Genomic DNA, 15,205 nt, shown 5'->3' with positions numbered 1-15,205 from the left:
GCTGCTGCCACCCACTTGGGTGGGCGGATGAGTGTTTGCTCTGGCAGAGAGTAGGGGCCTCCATTCAATGCACTACACATTAAGAGTCTGGCCTGCCTTGAGCCAAGTGCTCCTAGACACCACATCCAGACTGACTGTGTGCCCTGGAGCCCCATGCAGCATGGTAGAGTAATGTCTACAGCATGGGATAGGTGCTTGCAAAGCCTGCCTGGAGTTCTTTAGAAGCACAGATTGGGGAGTAGCTGGAACTATAGGCTGGAGCACCTGGGGTTGCTGTAGAGACATCTCCCCAGAGCGGGTGATCTTGGAAGTGGGCTTGGAGGAGTGAGTATACAACGGCCTGAGCAGGAATGGCAGGGAGGAGGGAGGAGCCTTGAGGAGAATGCTAATGTCATGGGACCATCCCAAGGAACTGGGGCTTAGCTGGAGAGGGCAGGTGCTAGAAGTCATTAGTTTTTTGTTTTTTTTTTTTTTTTGAGGGGGGTACTGAGGGTTGAATTTAGGGATACTCAATCACTGAGCCATATTCCCAGCCCTATTTTGTATTTTATTTGCAGACAGGGTCTCACTGAATTGCTTAGTGCCTTGCTTTTACTGGCTTTGAACTCACAATCCTCCTGCCTCAGCCTCCAGAGCTGCTGGGATTATAGGCGTGTGCCACCACACCTGGCATAAATTTTAGTTTTTAAGCAAGTGAATTGCCATTTTAGATCATTCTGGCAGGGAAATAGACGTAGGTGTGACCAGAGGTAGGAACACCAATCAGAAGTTGGGCTGATCCTGCTTTAAGGCTTTGAGAACCTGAACTTGACAGTGACTGAGAATGTGAGAACAGGAGTTAGAATTAGTCTGTGTGCAGGGACCAGGGAGAGGACAAAGTAAAAGATACCCATGCAGAGGTTATGGCAGGGCCAGGGCAGGGAGGAGCACCAAGAGCGCACTGCACTGTGGGGCAGACATCAGCCCAGCCTCAGCCTGCCAATTCTGGAGTTTGGGCCGTAGGTGGTGTCTCTTCGCCCTCCCCTTCCACAACATGTCAGTCACACCAGCTGGGGTGGTTTCACGGTCTCATTCCTCCCCCTAGAGGCTCCTGGAGGCAGAGCTGCCTTCTCTTCAGAGTGAACAGGTTTGCAGCTTGAAGATCTCTTTAGTTCAGTCCCCAGAGTTTCAAGGTCAATCCCTTGCCCCCATCAGACACACATGTGCATCCACTTAGGAGCTGGAGGGACAGTAATCATTGAGGGTAGTCTGTGGAGACCAAAGACCACACTATCCCGCTCAGGGAGTGGGGAGGCTTACAGAACTGTCTTCACTTCATGTGGTCACAGCAGCTGGGGCCAAAATGCACTGTCCATAGCATCAGGCCCATGATGGGGTCTTGGCTCTGGCCCTCAAGCCATGTGACCATGAGCTAGTGATTTTCCTTGTTAAGCCTTAAATCTTAAAACAGAGCTAAGACCTCCCAACTTGGGAGTTCAATTGATAATTAGCCTAACCATATCATTTACTGTCAAAACCTGTTTTGTATTACTGTATCATTTACCTGGTCACCCAAATGAGGATGGATATGAACGTGACTTAAATTGTAAAGGTTCACACCACATGCAGTGTTGCTATTACTATAGGTGCCAGGAAGAGCCGTTCATCTTCTCAGTTATCAGTCCCAACCTCCCCTTACTTCCTGTGCTGAGATCTGCCTTCTCTCCTCCCTATGGGTCAACCTGGGCTCCTGCCCTGTAGTAAACGTCACAGAGGCTGTATCACCCTCACTCGGCCGGGCCCCGGCCCGGCCCTGCCCTTCCCATCCCATCCCATCCCATCCCATCCCATGGCTGCCTGCTTCACTCACCTTGGACCTTGCCAACCGAGACACACTAGAGATGAAGGAGGATGCGGTCCTGGAGTCCTGAGGTAGCCTCAGTTGAGGACCTGCTGACCAATCAAATGGGGCAGGAACTGGCCCAGCACCATCTCTGCACCAGGATCATGATTCTCGGCAAACTGTTTACCAGAGTAGTGAAGAGCCTATTTATAGTCTCAGCTGCTCTTCTCCCTGCTCGCGGGGGAGGGGGAGGATACAGGCTGATTCTCCAGAGCAAGGGTGGCCCGCTGAGGAACAAGGATCTGCCCAGGTGCCACTGCCCAGTCTCCTGGGCCCCTCCGCATGGCAGGGGAGACCTTCCCCTTCACCTCCTCTACGCTGCGTGCTCTCCGCCTGCAGCGGGAGTGGCTGGAATGGGAGGATCGGCGACGGGCAGCTGCCCAGCAGTGCCGCAGCCACAGGTGCCCCTCAAGTTTCCAGGCCCGACTCACAAGGCCTCGCCGCTCCTGCAGGGACCCAGCTGTCCACAATGCCCTCTTCTCTGGTGACCTGCAGCAGGTTCAAGCTCTGTTCCAAGATGAAGAGGCTGCCAACATGATTGTGGAGACTGTGAGCAACCAGCTGGCCTGGTCAGCAGAACAGGGTAAGGAGCACCAGGGAGAGGTCAGGGAGGAGGGAGAACAAAGAGGGTTGGGGGAGGGGAGGGGGAGAGTCTAGGTTCATCCTCTCCCTGCACACCCAAAACTAGACCATCCCTTGCCGCCACCACCTATTCGAAGTGGTGGTTTATGTATCTTTTCAGAATTAAAAGTTATATTATTTAATATATATGTATATATATTTAGTTGTTGATGGACCTTTATTTTATTCATTTATTTATATGTGGTGCTGAGGATCAAACCCAGTGCCTCACACATGCTAGGCAAGTGCTCTCTCTACCTCTGAACCACAACCCCAGCCCAAAAGTTATAATCTCTAAGAATATTATATACAGATTGTGTAAATTTTATATTTAGTTGACAAATAATTGAATAGACATATCTCCCACACATTTGAATTTTTTTTCTTTCATAGAATAAAATTACAGGGCTCAGGTTATTGCTTAGTGGTAAGGTGCTCGCTTCACACGAGTGAGGCACTGGGTTCAGCCCTCAGCGCCACACAAAATAAAATAAAGATATTGTGTCCATCTACAACTAAGAGGAAAAAAAAAAAGAATGAGGGGCCAGGATTGTGGCTCAGTGGTAGATCGTTGCCTAGCATGCGTGAGGCACTGGGTTTGATCCTCGGCACCACATAAAATAAAATAAAGGTATTGTGTCCATTTACAACTAAAAAAATATTTAAAAAAAAAAGAATAAAATTACATCCCACATTAAAATTTTATTTTATTTTTTGGTGCTGAGGTTTGAACCCAAGGCCTCTTGCATGCTAAGCATGCATTCTATCACTGGACTACACCCCCACCTCACATGCAATTTGATTACCTGATTGTTTTTTCATGTAACATCTTTCCATGCCAATAACCATAAGTCTATAAAATATTTTAAATAGGTGCATAAATTCTATGCAGGTGTATACCATGATTTATATAACAAGCCCCCAGATACAGTGGGTAGATTAGTTTTTTTTTTTTTAAGTATCTTTAAGTCAGGCACAGTGGTGCACACCTGTAATCCCAGTGATTTGAGAGGCTGAGGCATAAAGATCGAAAGTTCAGGGCCAGTCCTAGCAACTTAACAAAACCCTCAGCAACTTAGAGAGACCTTGTCTAAAAATGAAAAATTACAAAAGAAATAGGGAGGAAGTTCAGTGATAAAGCTCCCCAGGTTCAACCCTTAGTACCCCCCTCCCCATAAAAAGAAGCTTTTTTAAACTTTTAGTTATTTATTTCTTGTGGTGCTGGGGTTCAAATGCAGGCATGCTAGGTAAGCACTCTACCACTGAGGTACATCCCCAGTCACCCCTTAACTTTTTAAAATTTAATTTAATTTAATTTTTTTGTTGAACTCAGGGCCTCATGCTCCCTTAACTGTTTTAAATAGCAGTGTGATGAACATCTTTATGTACTTGCCAAAAGATTTTTCTAGGATGTATTCTGGCTAGCAGATTTGTTCATATCAACCGAATACCTCAAGTGAGATTACAATGAAGATTGGCAGAAGATTGCCTCAAACCCCATCCTTGGATTGGGGCCTTCAAAATCCTGGGGAGAGCTTACAGATCCAGATGAGTCACAGTCACTCCATGCTGGAAATTCTGTCTGACCATGATAGTGAGACTGTGACCTCACCCAGGGCATCCTGGTCTTATCCTGCAGCTCATTCCCTGGATGGGGCCTAGCCTTAATTTCAATCCTAATAAAAAGCAAAACATGCTTTACCAAAGATTTGGAGAAACCAAGGACTTACTTTGCTAGCATGCAAATAACCTATTAAGTATCAATGTCTTTTAAATAAGTCCTGGACTATTTCCACCTTTTGAATCTAACACCAGTCACATGATCATTCCCCTTTCCTCAATCCTTTTTTTTCCCCATTCCACCTCTAATCTTCCCCCTCCATCCTTCCCCCTACTTCCACCCAATTTTCTCTGCCCAGGAGTATCCTACAACTCATTTCTGTTCTTTGGCCTTTCTTAGGCTCAGGCCCAGGCCCACCTGTGCATAACTACTGCACCACAAAGTCAGAGGTGAACAAAAAGAGCCACCAAATCCATTAGCAGCTCAAAGACCCTGAGGTTTCCTTAATTGGCATTTGTGATTTTTTAAAAAATATTTGTGGGCTGGGGATGTGGCTCAAGCGGTAGCGCGCTCGCCTGGCATGCGGGCGGCCCGGGTTCGATCCTCAGCACCACATACCAACGGGGATGTTGTGTCCGCCGAGAACTAAAAAATAAATGTTAAGGGTTCTCTCTCTCACTCTCTCTTAAAAAAAAATTGTTTTTGTATTTGAACCCAATAACTATTTATTTATATGTGGTGCTGAGGATGGAACCCAGGACCTCGCATGTGTGAGGTGAGCGCTCTACCGCTGAGCCATAACCCCAGCCCTAAGGCTGTTGTGATTTTATAGCAATTATTCTTTTCTGTGATACATATTATGTTTTCTTACAGACTGAGAAATCATTCTAAAAAGCTGTTCTAATTTATACTCCCAATTCAGGCCTTGAGTTCCTTTCCACAGATACAGCCTGGGACAGTGCTTGTGTTTAGTGGACTCTGCAGGGGGAGACCAGCCTTAACTGTCAGCTACAAGCCAGTATCCCCAACCTTGCCCTTCCCACCCTCTTACCCAGTCCACCAATTCTACTTGTTCTTAGGGTTCTGGGTACTGACACCCAAGACCAAGCAGACAGCACCCCTCACCATCACTGCGGCCAGAGGCTACACGGATTGCGCCCGCCACCTGATCCTGCAGGGGGCAGAGCTGGATGCCCGTGTTGGAGGCCGGGCTGCCTTGCACGAGGCCTGTGCCAGAGCCCAGACTGACTGTGTGCGGCTGCTGTTGACCTTCGGTGCCAAGGCTAACGTGCTGTCAGAGGAGGGTACTACCCCCTTGCACTTCTGCACAACCCCTGAGTCCTTGCAGTAGGTGCCCATGGGTGGGGATGATTTGGGCAGGAGTGTGTGTGTGCATTTGTGTCTTTAGCTTGCATGGCCAAGACAAGAAGAATTGACATCCAAACCCAGCTTTGTGGTTCCCAAAGCATTCTGCCACTGAGCTACAAACCCCAAACCACCCCCTTTTTTTAAGATAGGGTCTTTCTAAGTTGCCCAGTCTGACCTCAAACTTAGGATCCCTTGCCTTAGTCTCCTGAGTACTGGGGTTGCCAGCGTGAGCCACTGCCATATACATCTTCATAACAACCTGCAGACAGGCCTCAGTCTATGAATGAGGAAATTGAGGCTCAGAAAGATTTAGTGTCTTGTCCAATATCACATGTGTTAAACTCAGGAGGCAGAAGCCTTGTTTCTTTTGGGAAAACCCCTGTTCCAATTCTAGTTTCAGATTCCCTGTGAATCCTCTATAGCCAGATCAAGAAAGGCACCAGGAAACATCTAGCCATGTTTCCCAGCCTCACCATCAGTCCCTCTTCTTTGCTTTTCCTTCCTTTTTTAAGGTCAACAGTGGTTGACCCCTTTTACATGATATTTGCCCTTTTACAAGTCAAGTCAACAGACTGGGCTAGCAGGTAATGATTCAAGACATTGCACAGCCCACATGCTGGGGATCTCTCTCCCTGATAGATCTAGGCCAGTGGTGGACCGGGAAGTGATCCAAATTTGCCAACTCTTTCTTAGGTTTTTATGGGTGTGTCTGATGTGGCTGGGAACAAGCACTTCCCAACAGACTTATCCTTTTACGCAAAGTGAAAATGGCCACTTTCTGGAAGCCTATTGAATGAAATTTTACGTGTTACTTAAATGTAAGTATTTATTTTTTTTGATATCAGGTATTGAACCCAGGGGCACTTAACCATTGAGCCACATTCCTAGCCCTTTTTATTTTTTATTTTGAGACAGGGTCTCACTAGGTTGCTTACGTCTTGTTAAATTGCTGAGGCTGGCTTCGAACCTGGGATCCTCCTGCCTCAACTTCTTGAGCCACTGGGATTATAGGCATGTGCCACCATGCCTGGCTCTTTAATTTAATTTAATTTTTTTTTTAGTACCAGGGATTGAAAGCAGGGCACTTTACCACTGAGTCACATCCCCAGCCCTTTTATATATTTCATTTAGAGACAGGGTCTCACTAATTTGCTTAGGGCCTTACTAAGTTGCTGAGGCTATTCTTGAACTTAAGATCCTCCTGCCTTAGCCTCCTGAGCTGCTTGGGATTACAGGCACTGCCACCATGTCCAGCTGCTAAATTAAGTATTTAGAAACAAAAATTAGCCCATGATTAGAATTCGCTGAGGAAATGAGTTCAGAAGTTCTTGGAAAACTGGTTGCTACTTGACTTTTGGACACTGAGAAAAACACCTATTGAACTTGGCATCCTAGCCATCTGGGGAAAGGATACCTGATTATTAGGGTTTCACTGGGGTTGATGAATCTGCTTTTAGCTTTCCAGCAACTGCCATTCTGGCTTTATTTATTTATTTATTTTAGTTGTATTTGGAAACAATACCTTTATTTTATTTATTTATTTTTATGTGGTGCTGAGGATTGAACCCAGAGCCTCACACATGCTGTGTCAGCCCTCTAATGCTGAGCCACAACCCCAGCCCCCATTCTGGCTTTTTAATTATAAATGACTCTTAGTTTAGTTTCTTCATTATTAGTTTGTTGCATGTTTGGTTTTGTCCACGGTGGGTAATAATGCATGTTTGCAGCAGTGGTGTTCGGGCCAATAATTTTTCCAGGATCTTGGAGACTGTGAAACATGTGCTCTTTAAAACGCTTTTTGTTTAATTTTGTTTTGTCTGGGGGGAAAGTTGAGTAGGGAGGTCCCCAAGTACCTTTCTTTGCCCAAATGAACCTGGCTTGGTCTAGAAGAATGGTCTTCAAATTTGGGGGCAGGGAGATAATATTAAGATTTCTATTTATTTATTGTTTTGCCTCATGTGCTTTAAAATTTGTTTCATACTGCACATAGGAATGGGTTTTCAAAATCTTGTGCTATCATAAGGTTAGACCACTGGCAAATGATCTAAGCTCAGGCCTTGGGGTCCCATTTTAATGAAGAGTAAGGGTGAAATCAAGGAGGGAGTACAAATTCTGGTGCAGCCACTAATTTGTTATGTGTCCTTAGCTGCTGTGCAAGACCTTAATTTTTTCATGTGAAAATTAAGACGCTTCTGGTAGCTCTGATGGGGCCTTCCATCTCTGGTGTCTGTCATGGGGCTTTTGTGATCTGGAGAACATGAGGCTGTATGTACCTCGAAGTAGAGGGGTGGGAAGGAAGGGGGTTGCTCTCAGTCCTGACCTTGGGCCCTTGCATTCCTGTTTCCAGGTGTGCCAAGCTGCTGCTGGAGGCAGGAGCAACCGTGAACTCAGCAGCCAAGGAGAGCGAGGTGACGCCCCTGCACGTGGCGGCAGCGCGTGGCCTGGAGGCGCACGTGGTTCTTTACCTACAGAACGGTGCCACAGTGGGCCTGCGCACCAGCCAGGGGGAGACAGCGCTGAACGCAGCTTGTGCTGGAGCTGAGGGCCCGGGCAGCAGCCGACAGCATGAGGCTGCGGCACGGCACCTCCTAGAGGCCGGGGCTGACCCCCGGGCAGCTGGGCGTAAGCGCCACACACCACTGCACAACGCCTGTGCCAACGGCTGCGGGGCCCTGGCTGAGCTGCTACTGCGATATGGAGCCTGCGCTTGGCTCCCCAACGGAGCGGGCCACACACCCATGGACTGCGCTCTGCAGGCTGTGCAGGATGCCCCCAACTGGGAACCCGAGGTCCTCTTTTCAGTGCTGCTGGACTATGGGGCCCAGCCTGTGTGCCCTGAGGTGAGTGGGGGAGGCTGAGGAAGGAGGCTGGGATGAGGGTTTTGGGGCTGAGTTGCAGCAGCCCTGCCTCTGGGGAAGAGAGTGTTCCAAGAGACTAGAAAGGCCACCTTCAGTGGCCAGAGGTTCCTCCCCATCTTGGGAGTGGAGAGAGGGTTGGGGGTGCAGTGTCCAAGCATTGAAGGAAACTCTAGCCAAGAGGTTGGAGCACTCTTGAGGCTGGGGAAACAGAAGCATGATGAAGGATGAGAAACTCAGATCTTAGTTCCCCAAACAAGGGTGTGAGTGGGGATTTGGATTAGGCTGAGCTTGGATCTGCCCTTGGATGGGGGAGGCAAGGAGCCCCTAAGACCCTCTTTTGATTCCTAGATGCTGAAACATTGTGCCAACTTCCCTCGGGCTCTGGAAGTTCTGCTTAATGCCTATCCTTGCATCCCATCCTGTGATACTTGGGTGGAGGCAGTGCTTCCTGAGCTGTGGCAGGTATGTCCACCCCAAGGGCAGAGCTCCTCCCTGAGGGGATGGGGAGAAAGGATGAGCCACATGCCTGTCCCTCAGGGACCAGCTTTTGGAGGGAGGCGCAGGAAAGCCCTCTGCAGAAGAGGATGGGCAGAGTGAAACCCCTGGCCTCCCAACTCTTGCAGTACAGGCTGACCTCTGCTTTTACACACCTGCCCAGCCTCGCTCACCAACATGGCTGAGACTCTGCCCTGAGGTGTAGGGAGCCCCAGCTCCCCTACCATGCCAGGGCCTCTCACCTATGAATCCAAGTCCTTCCAGATATACCAAGTGGATGCAGGTTGTAGAAGCCCAGCACCTCACTGCTAGGTTGCCCCAGATGGAAGGGGAGAGTCAAGGGACCTGGGCCAACTGACCCTCTTTCCCTCCTGGCCTAGGAGCATGAAGCCTTCTACAGCTCGGCCCTATGCATGGTAAACCAGCCGCGGCGGCTGCAGCACCTGGCCCGACTGGCTGTGCGAGCCCAGTTGGGTAGTCGCTGTCGGCAGGCTGCCACCCAGCTCCCACTGCCCCCAGTTCTCCGAGACTACCTGCTGCTTCGTGTGGAGGGACGCATCCAGTGAGCTCCATGACAGGCCACTGCGACGGCTGTCCTGCCCCTTCTATCTGTCCCTGTCCTCAACCCTAGGGAAATGATTGCTGGCTCTCATCTTTGTGCTTCACACGCCCTCCTGGACCAGCTCATCCCTCCACTAGCTTCTTTTTTTATAGCATTCTTTTTTTTTTTTTTAAAGAGAGAGGGGGGAGGAGAGAGAGAGAGAATTATTTATTTTAGTTTTTTCGGCAGACACAACATCTCTGTTTGTACGTGGTGCTGAGGATCAAACCCGGGCCGCACGCATGCCAGGCGAGCGCACTACCGCTTGAGCCACATCCCCAGCCCCCTCCACTAGCTTCTTGAGCCACCTGATGACCATCAGCCATCCTGAGCTTCAGACCCTTTCCCCAGGGGAAGATCTATACTCAGCCTGTTCCCAGACTCAAGGAATGTTTACCTCCCCTGCCTGGGCATGATTGGATGGCTCTTCTTCTATCTACTGTGGTGTCCTTGGTGCCTCTCTCTCCTGCCACCCATATACCTGTTCTGCCTCTTAAAGAGTGACAAGATCTTGCCTCTGCCTGCCCTGTTCACACCCAACCTGCCTTTGTCACCTCAAGGCGGGTCTTGAAACCCATGCCTTGAATGGATGCTGAAATAATCTTTGAGTCACACCTCTGACCATTCCAGTAGTGGCTCTCTCTACCTTCAGGCAAAATCAAAACTCAACAAAAGAGGTCCTTGGGGTGTAGCTCAGTGGTAGAGCACTTGCTTAGAATGTGCAAGGCCCTGGGTTCTGTCCCTAGTACTGCAAAAACAAAAAAACAAAAAGACCTCAACAAAATGAAGTCTCTAGACATTGGCCTCTGCATGTTTTCTGGCTTCCAGACTCCCCTTCTCGTCCCAAATTCCTGGAATCCAACCTTAGTAAACTAGTTACCAATTGCTGGATATGACCGGCTCTTCTTTGCTTTCAGGAGTCTGCCTGTGTGGTTCCCTCTGCTTGATATACATTTTTTTTGGCCTAGTCAAGGTTGATTTGATCATCAAGACTCAGTTCAGATAGATCCTCAAGAGTCAGTTCAGGGCCTTCCTTTGACCATCCCAGCTGTAGCCTTCCCTGGCTTAGTACTTATTCATTAAGTACCAGTATCTGCCTCCACTAGGCTGAGACTAGAGCTCTGTTCCTTAAACAGGTATTTCAGTAAATGCATAAAGCCTAGGACATTTATGATGTGGCCTCCCCACCCCCAAGTAACACATGGTATCTTAAATAGCAGTCACTACAAAATAATCTCTGAGGGCCCATGATGGGAGGACCAGCTGTTCCCCCTGTCACTTCTGATCCCAGAGTCAAAAGTACACTTACCTTTAGGGAGGGAGCTTTTCAAGGCAAGCCAGTTTTTGTGAATGCAAAGAAATGATCTGTGCATAGAACAAAAGTATGGACTTTTTTTTTTTTTTTTAAGAGAGAGTGAGAGAGTAGAGAGAGAGAGAGAGAATTTTTAATATTTATTTTTTAGTTCTCGGCGGACACAACATCTTTGTTGGTATGTGGTGCTGAGGATCGAACCCGGGCCGCACGCATGCCAGGCGAGCGCGCTACTGCTTGAGCCACATCCCCAGCCCCAAAAGTATGGACTTTGTTAGGTTTCAATGTGACTAAGGTCCCATCACTGTTTATTTTCCCACTCTGCTCTTTTGTGGCTTCCAAGTTTTCTGCCCTGAGCTACTAGTACTGGTAATAGGAAAACATTATAGAACACAAGGTCCCTCACAGATCAGCAGATGGCAGCCACCACAGGAGGGAACAGAGGGTCGCCCAGAAGCCTGAGCTCCTGTCCTTCAGCTGAGGGATCCTGGGCTCTCCCATTGCCAGTTGGAGTCTGGCAGCAGTGGTGGCTGCGACAGAGATCAGGAGCCCTGGGTCTGCCTCTGGCAGCCTGTTGAGCTTTCCCTTCTCCAGGGAGTTGTGTCTGCAGGGATTCCCTTTCACTAACACAAGACAGTCTTTGACATGGTTAAGCAGAGCAGCAACCTCTCCTTTCTGGATGGAAGTTTTGTTTTAGTTAGAGCCAAAAAGGCCTAACAGAAGAAAAGGAAATCTCCCTAGTCCTGGGCCCTGGCTGGGAGACTCAGATGTTAAACTTTCCTGTTATAGCAGACAGACCCCAGCCAGTCCAGCCTCTTCTAATACTTTTTTTTTTTTAAGTTGGACACAATATCTTTATTTTTTATGTGGTGCTGAGGATTGAACCCAGTGCCTCACACTTGCGAGGCAAGCGCTCCACCAGTGAGCCCCAGCCCCAGTCCCTTTTTCTATTACAACTACAAGATAACCTCTTTGTTTTTAAAGATACATGTATAAAGATGTATTATTTCATTAATTCTTCATTTCTTCAATCTGTGAGAGCAGGAAGGAACACTTTTTTTTTGGTGCGGAGGGAGATCCTGGGGATTGAACCCAGAGGAACTTTACCAATGAGCTACATCCCCAGTTCTTTTTACTTTTTGTTTTAAGACAGGGTCTTCAGGGCTGTGGTTATAGCTCAGTGACAAAGGATTTGCCTAGCATATGTGAGGCACTGGGTTCGAGCCTCAGCACCACATAAGAAGTAAATAATAAAGGTATAAAAATTACAATAATATTAAAAAAAGTGTTTTGCTAAGTTGCTGAGGTTAGCCTCAAAGTTGCAATCCTCCTGCCTCAGCTTCCCCAATTGGCTGGGATTATAGGCATGAGCTACTGTACCCAGTTTATCCACCATTGCTGACTCAGTGCCTTTCAGAGAGTAGACACTCACATACCTGTCAATAAATGAATGATGATGCTTTACCTCACCAGCAACCAGGGAAATACAGATTCAAATAAAACATTATCATTCCCTCACTGGTTTGGAAAAAAAATTGAAGATTGGTAGTATGCAGTGCCGGTGAAGAGATGAAGAAATAAAGGAGTGGATGAAGCTCAGTGGTAGAGTGTTTGCTTAGTATTCCCCAGGCCCTGGGTTAAATCCCTAGTACTGGAAAAAATTAAAAATGAGCAGGGCTTTTTGGTGCACACCTGTAATCCCAGTGACTTAGGAAACTGAGGCAGGAGGATCACAAGTTCAAAGCCAGCCTCAGCAACTTAGCGAGACCCCATCTCAAAATAAAAAATAAAAAGGGCTGGAGATGTGGCTCAGTGGATAAGTGCCCCTGGGTTCAATCCCCAGTATACGCCCCCCCCCCCAAAAAAAAATAATAATGATAATAAGAGATGGAGAAATGGATTCTTGCAAATCCCGTTACTTCTCTGGCCAGCAATTTGGCAGTATCTGTAAACACTGCTCCCCATTTACATAAAAGGTGGGCAATTACCAGAATAGTCATCTCAGCATTGCTTGAGCAACCCAATGTGGGTTCCATACTATGGAATACAATTTAGCCTTTACAAAAGGTAGTAGTCATAGCAAGATAGAACTGGGAAGGAATTCCAACTGACCAGCATGTGTATTGCTTTGGAAAGATTTCCAAGACTGTTGTTAAGGAGACAAAAACAGTCTGGAATATGATATGTACAGCAAACAAAACGAAACTCTATGAGAATAAAATAGAAAAAAAACCTGGAAGTTTGGTGACCAAGAATTCCCTTCTAGAGAGGGGAGAGGGAGAGGGACTGAGCTGATGGATTTTTTTATTGTGGTATTTGAGTTTTGGTTTTTTTTAAATGGATATCTATGAATTCTTCTGAAATTATACACACACACATATACATTTCTCTGTATATATTTTTTCTTTTTCTTTTTTTGTGGGGCTGAGGATTGAACTCAGGGCCTCACACATGCTACGCAAAAGCTCTACTATTGAGCTATATCCATTCTCAGTCCTATTTTTTAATAAAATGCATTCATTAAAAGCATTTAAGGCAGGATTTAGAGATATATTCACCATTCGATAGCTATTATAATTGTACATAAAGTCATAAAAATGCTTAAGTTCAATAGTTAATAAAAATAAACACATCATAAACTACATCATTAAAATGTCCAAGGATCCATTAAAATAGTCTGTAAAACTAGGCACGGTGGTGTATGCCTGTAATCCCCTTGGCTTAGGAGTCTGAGGCAGGAGAATCACAAGTTCAAAGCCAGCCTCAGCTGTGGGAGGCCATCCTCGCACATGATTTGAGTTACCTCCCTGTCTGGGTGAGAGGCGCTTAGACACAGCTGTGTCAGAGCTATTCTCCACCCTTCTCCAGGTCTGAGGGCTTGTCCTTGCAGAGGCATGCCTGGCCACTGCCCCGAAGACCCAATCGTCGCCCCTGACCTTGGGATGCTGCCCCCCTTAACCTTCACTGGATGGGATTTTCCCTGGAATTTTTGGTTCCCCAATAAAAGCCCACTCCCTAGCGTGTTCTCTCTCTCTCGCTAGTCTCTTCTGTAAACCCCGCTACAGCATTAGGTGGCTGGAGGTGGGAGCTAGGAGAAGCCATCTACGAGCTGGTGTTAAAGGCAATGAGTCTCGTCTCCTTAATTTAAAACTCCCTAGCATTTACTCATGAATCGAACCTTCTTTTATGAAGCCAGCGCTGGTCACATGGCAGACTCAGCAACTTAATGAGGCCCTAAGCAACTCAGTGAGACCCTGTCTCAAAAGATTAAAAGGGTTCTGGATGTGTCTCAGTGGTTAAGCACCCCTGGGTTCAATCCCTGATAATGAAACAAACAAAAACAAAAAGCTTAGTTTTAAATATAATTGTTATATTTATATAGAAGAAATAGAAACATGTTTATATATAGAATTGTTATATTTATATATAAAGAAGCCTACTTCTTTCTTTTCTTGCTTTCCTCTTGCAATTTCTCCACCCCCAAAACCCAACCCTAAAAGCTCCTCTTTCAAGACACCTTTAAGTCAGCTACCTCTTCTTCTTTTGCTGGACACACTCCTCAAACTCTCACACTCCGGACTGAGGAAGGAGGCTGGCAAGTTCAAGGCCATCTCCATCAACTTGTCAGCTTTGTTCACTTTTCCAACCCTTCATCCCAGGTGCTGGCATTCTGAGTATGTCTCCAGCCCTAACAAGTCTTTCCTTCTTCTTTCCATCTATTTCACCTCACTGCCAAGTCTATCTTGAGACATCGCCTCTGGCCAGTAGATGACAGAAGTCTCTCAAGTTCCCCACCTCTTCCCACAACTTTGCTGAATCTAACCATCATTCACTTAATAAATCTTTATCAGTGGGCTGAGGATGTAGCACAGTGGTAGACCACTTGCTTAGTAGTGCAACATCCTGGGTTCAGTACTGGGGGAAAATCTGTATCAAGTAATCTGAAATAGATTTGGTGGGGGCGGGGGGTGACAGAAAAAAAAAGTTCCTGATCTTAGGCAATTTGGTAAGACACAATAATGAAAAATGACAAATATAGTGTAATGTTATGGCAGATGTCAGTTCATGTAGTGGGGGGAGGGGAAGAACATAGTGTGTGTTTATCTAAATCCACCCAAATGGATGGGTCAGGTGTCCAGTGCCCTGGGAAGGCCAGATACCCCACCTCCTGCCCAAGGCAAGCCCAATCACCTGCTGGACCCTTCTCTACTTCCAGAGAACACTACTCAGTAATTATTCCCTTCTCAAATTGCCTTTCTCTTCATTTTTTCCCTTCTCTGCTCCTCCTTCTTGGCATATAAACATCCTTAGGATTCTCTCATCTCTTAAAACCTCCCCCATCTAGTCTGTTCCTCTCTAGACTCTACCTTATATCTTTGGGGAAGGGAACTTTAGGGGTACCTCAACACATAGCTGGGAATAAGGGAATTAGATATATATTTCCCCAGAGGACAATGTGACACCATGTATCAAAGACCTTAACAACAGGATATTGTGGTACACAGCG

General features: G+C 47.0%; 1 protein-coding gene and 1 long non-coding RNA gene across 5 annotated transcripts in view; one reads left to right on the top strand and one right to left on the bottom strand.

The window, feature by feature from the left end:
• Positions 1-1,989, bottom strand: part of LOC308636866 — a 28,865-nt gene extending 26,876 nt beyond the window's left edge. For 2 of the 4 annotated variants that reach the window (XR_014019514.1, XR_014019515.1), the window contains exon 1: positions 1,850-1,961. This is a non-coding gene — a long non-coding RNA (uncharacterized lncRNA). Of the gene's footprint in view, positions 1-1,849 lie in introns of all 4 variants that reach the window. The other 2 variants (XR_014019512.1, XR_014019513.1) reach the window with 2 other exon arrangements.
• Positions 1,990-2,153: 164 nt separating this feature from the next.
• Positions 2,154-10,277, top strand: ASB16 (ankyrin repeat and SOCS box containing 16). Its single transcript, XM_081272682.1, has 5 exons — positions 2,154-2,465; positions 5,144-5,411; positions 7,780-8,272; positions 8,639-8,752; positions 9,166-10,277. Exons 1-5 carry the CDS (start codon positions 2,165-2,167, stop codon positions 9,349-9,351), a joined length of 1,362 nt encoding a protein of 453 aa, XP_081128808.1. The 5' UTR covers positions 2,154-2,164; the 3' UTR covers positions 9,352-10,277.
• Positions 10,278-15,205: the final 4,928 nt, after the last annotated feature.

Source organism: Spermophilus citellus, assembly GCF_964194105.1.
Source record: "Spermophilus citellus genome assembly, chromosome: 17".
NCBI classification, from domain to species: domain Eukaryota; kingdom Metazoa; phylum Chordata; class Mammalia; order Rodentia; family Sciuridae; genus Spermophilus; species Spermophilus citellus.
This window is presented reverse-complemented; position numbering and strand designations above follow the sequence as displayed.

Coding starts and splice junctions, on each gene's coding strand:
- ASB16 (XM_081272682.1), top strand. CDS start 2,165: ATGGCAGGGGAGACCTTCCCCTTCACCTCCTCTACGCTGCGTGCTCTC. Junction 2,466..5,143: donor GGCCTGGTCAGCAGAACAGG/GTAAGGAGCACC, acceptor ACTTGTTCTTAG/GGTTCTGGGTACTGACACCC. Junction 5,412..7,779: donor ACAACCCCTGAGTCCTTGCA/GTAGGTGCCCAT, acceptor TCCTGTTTCCAG/GTGTGCCAAGCTGCTGCTGG.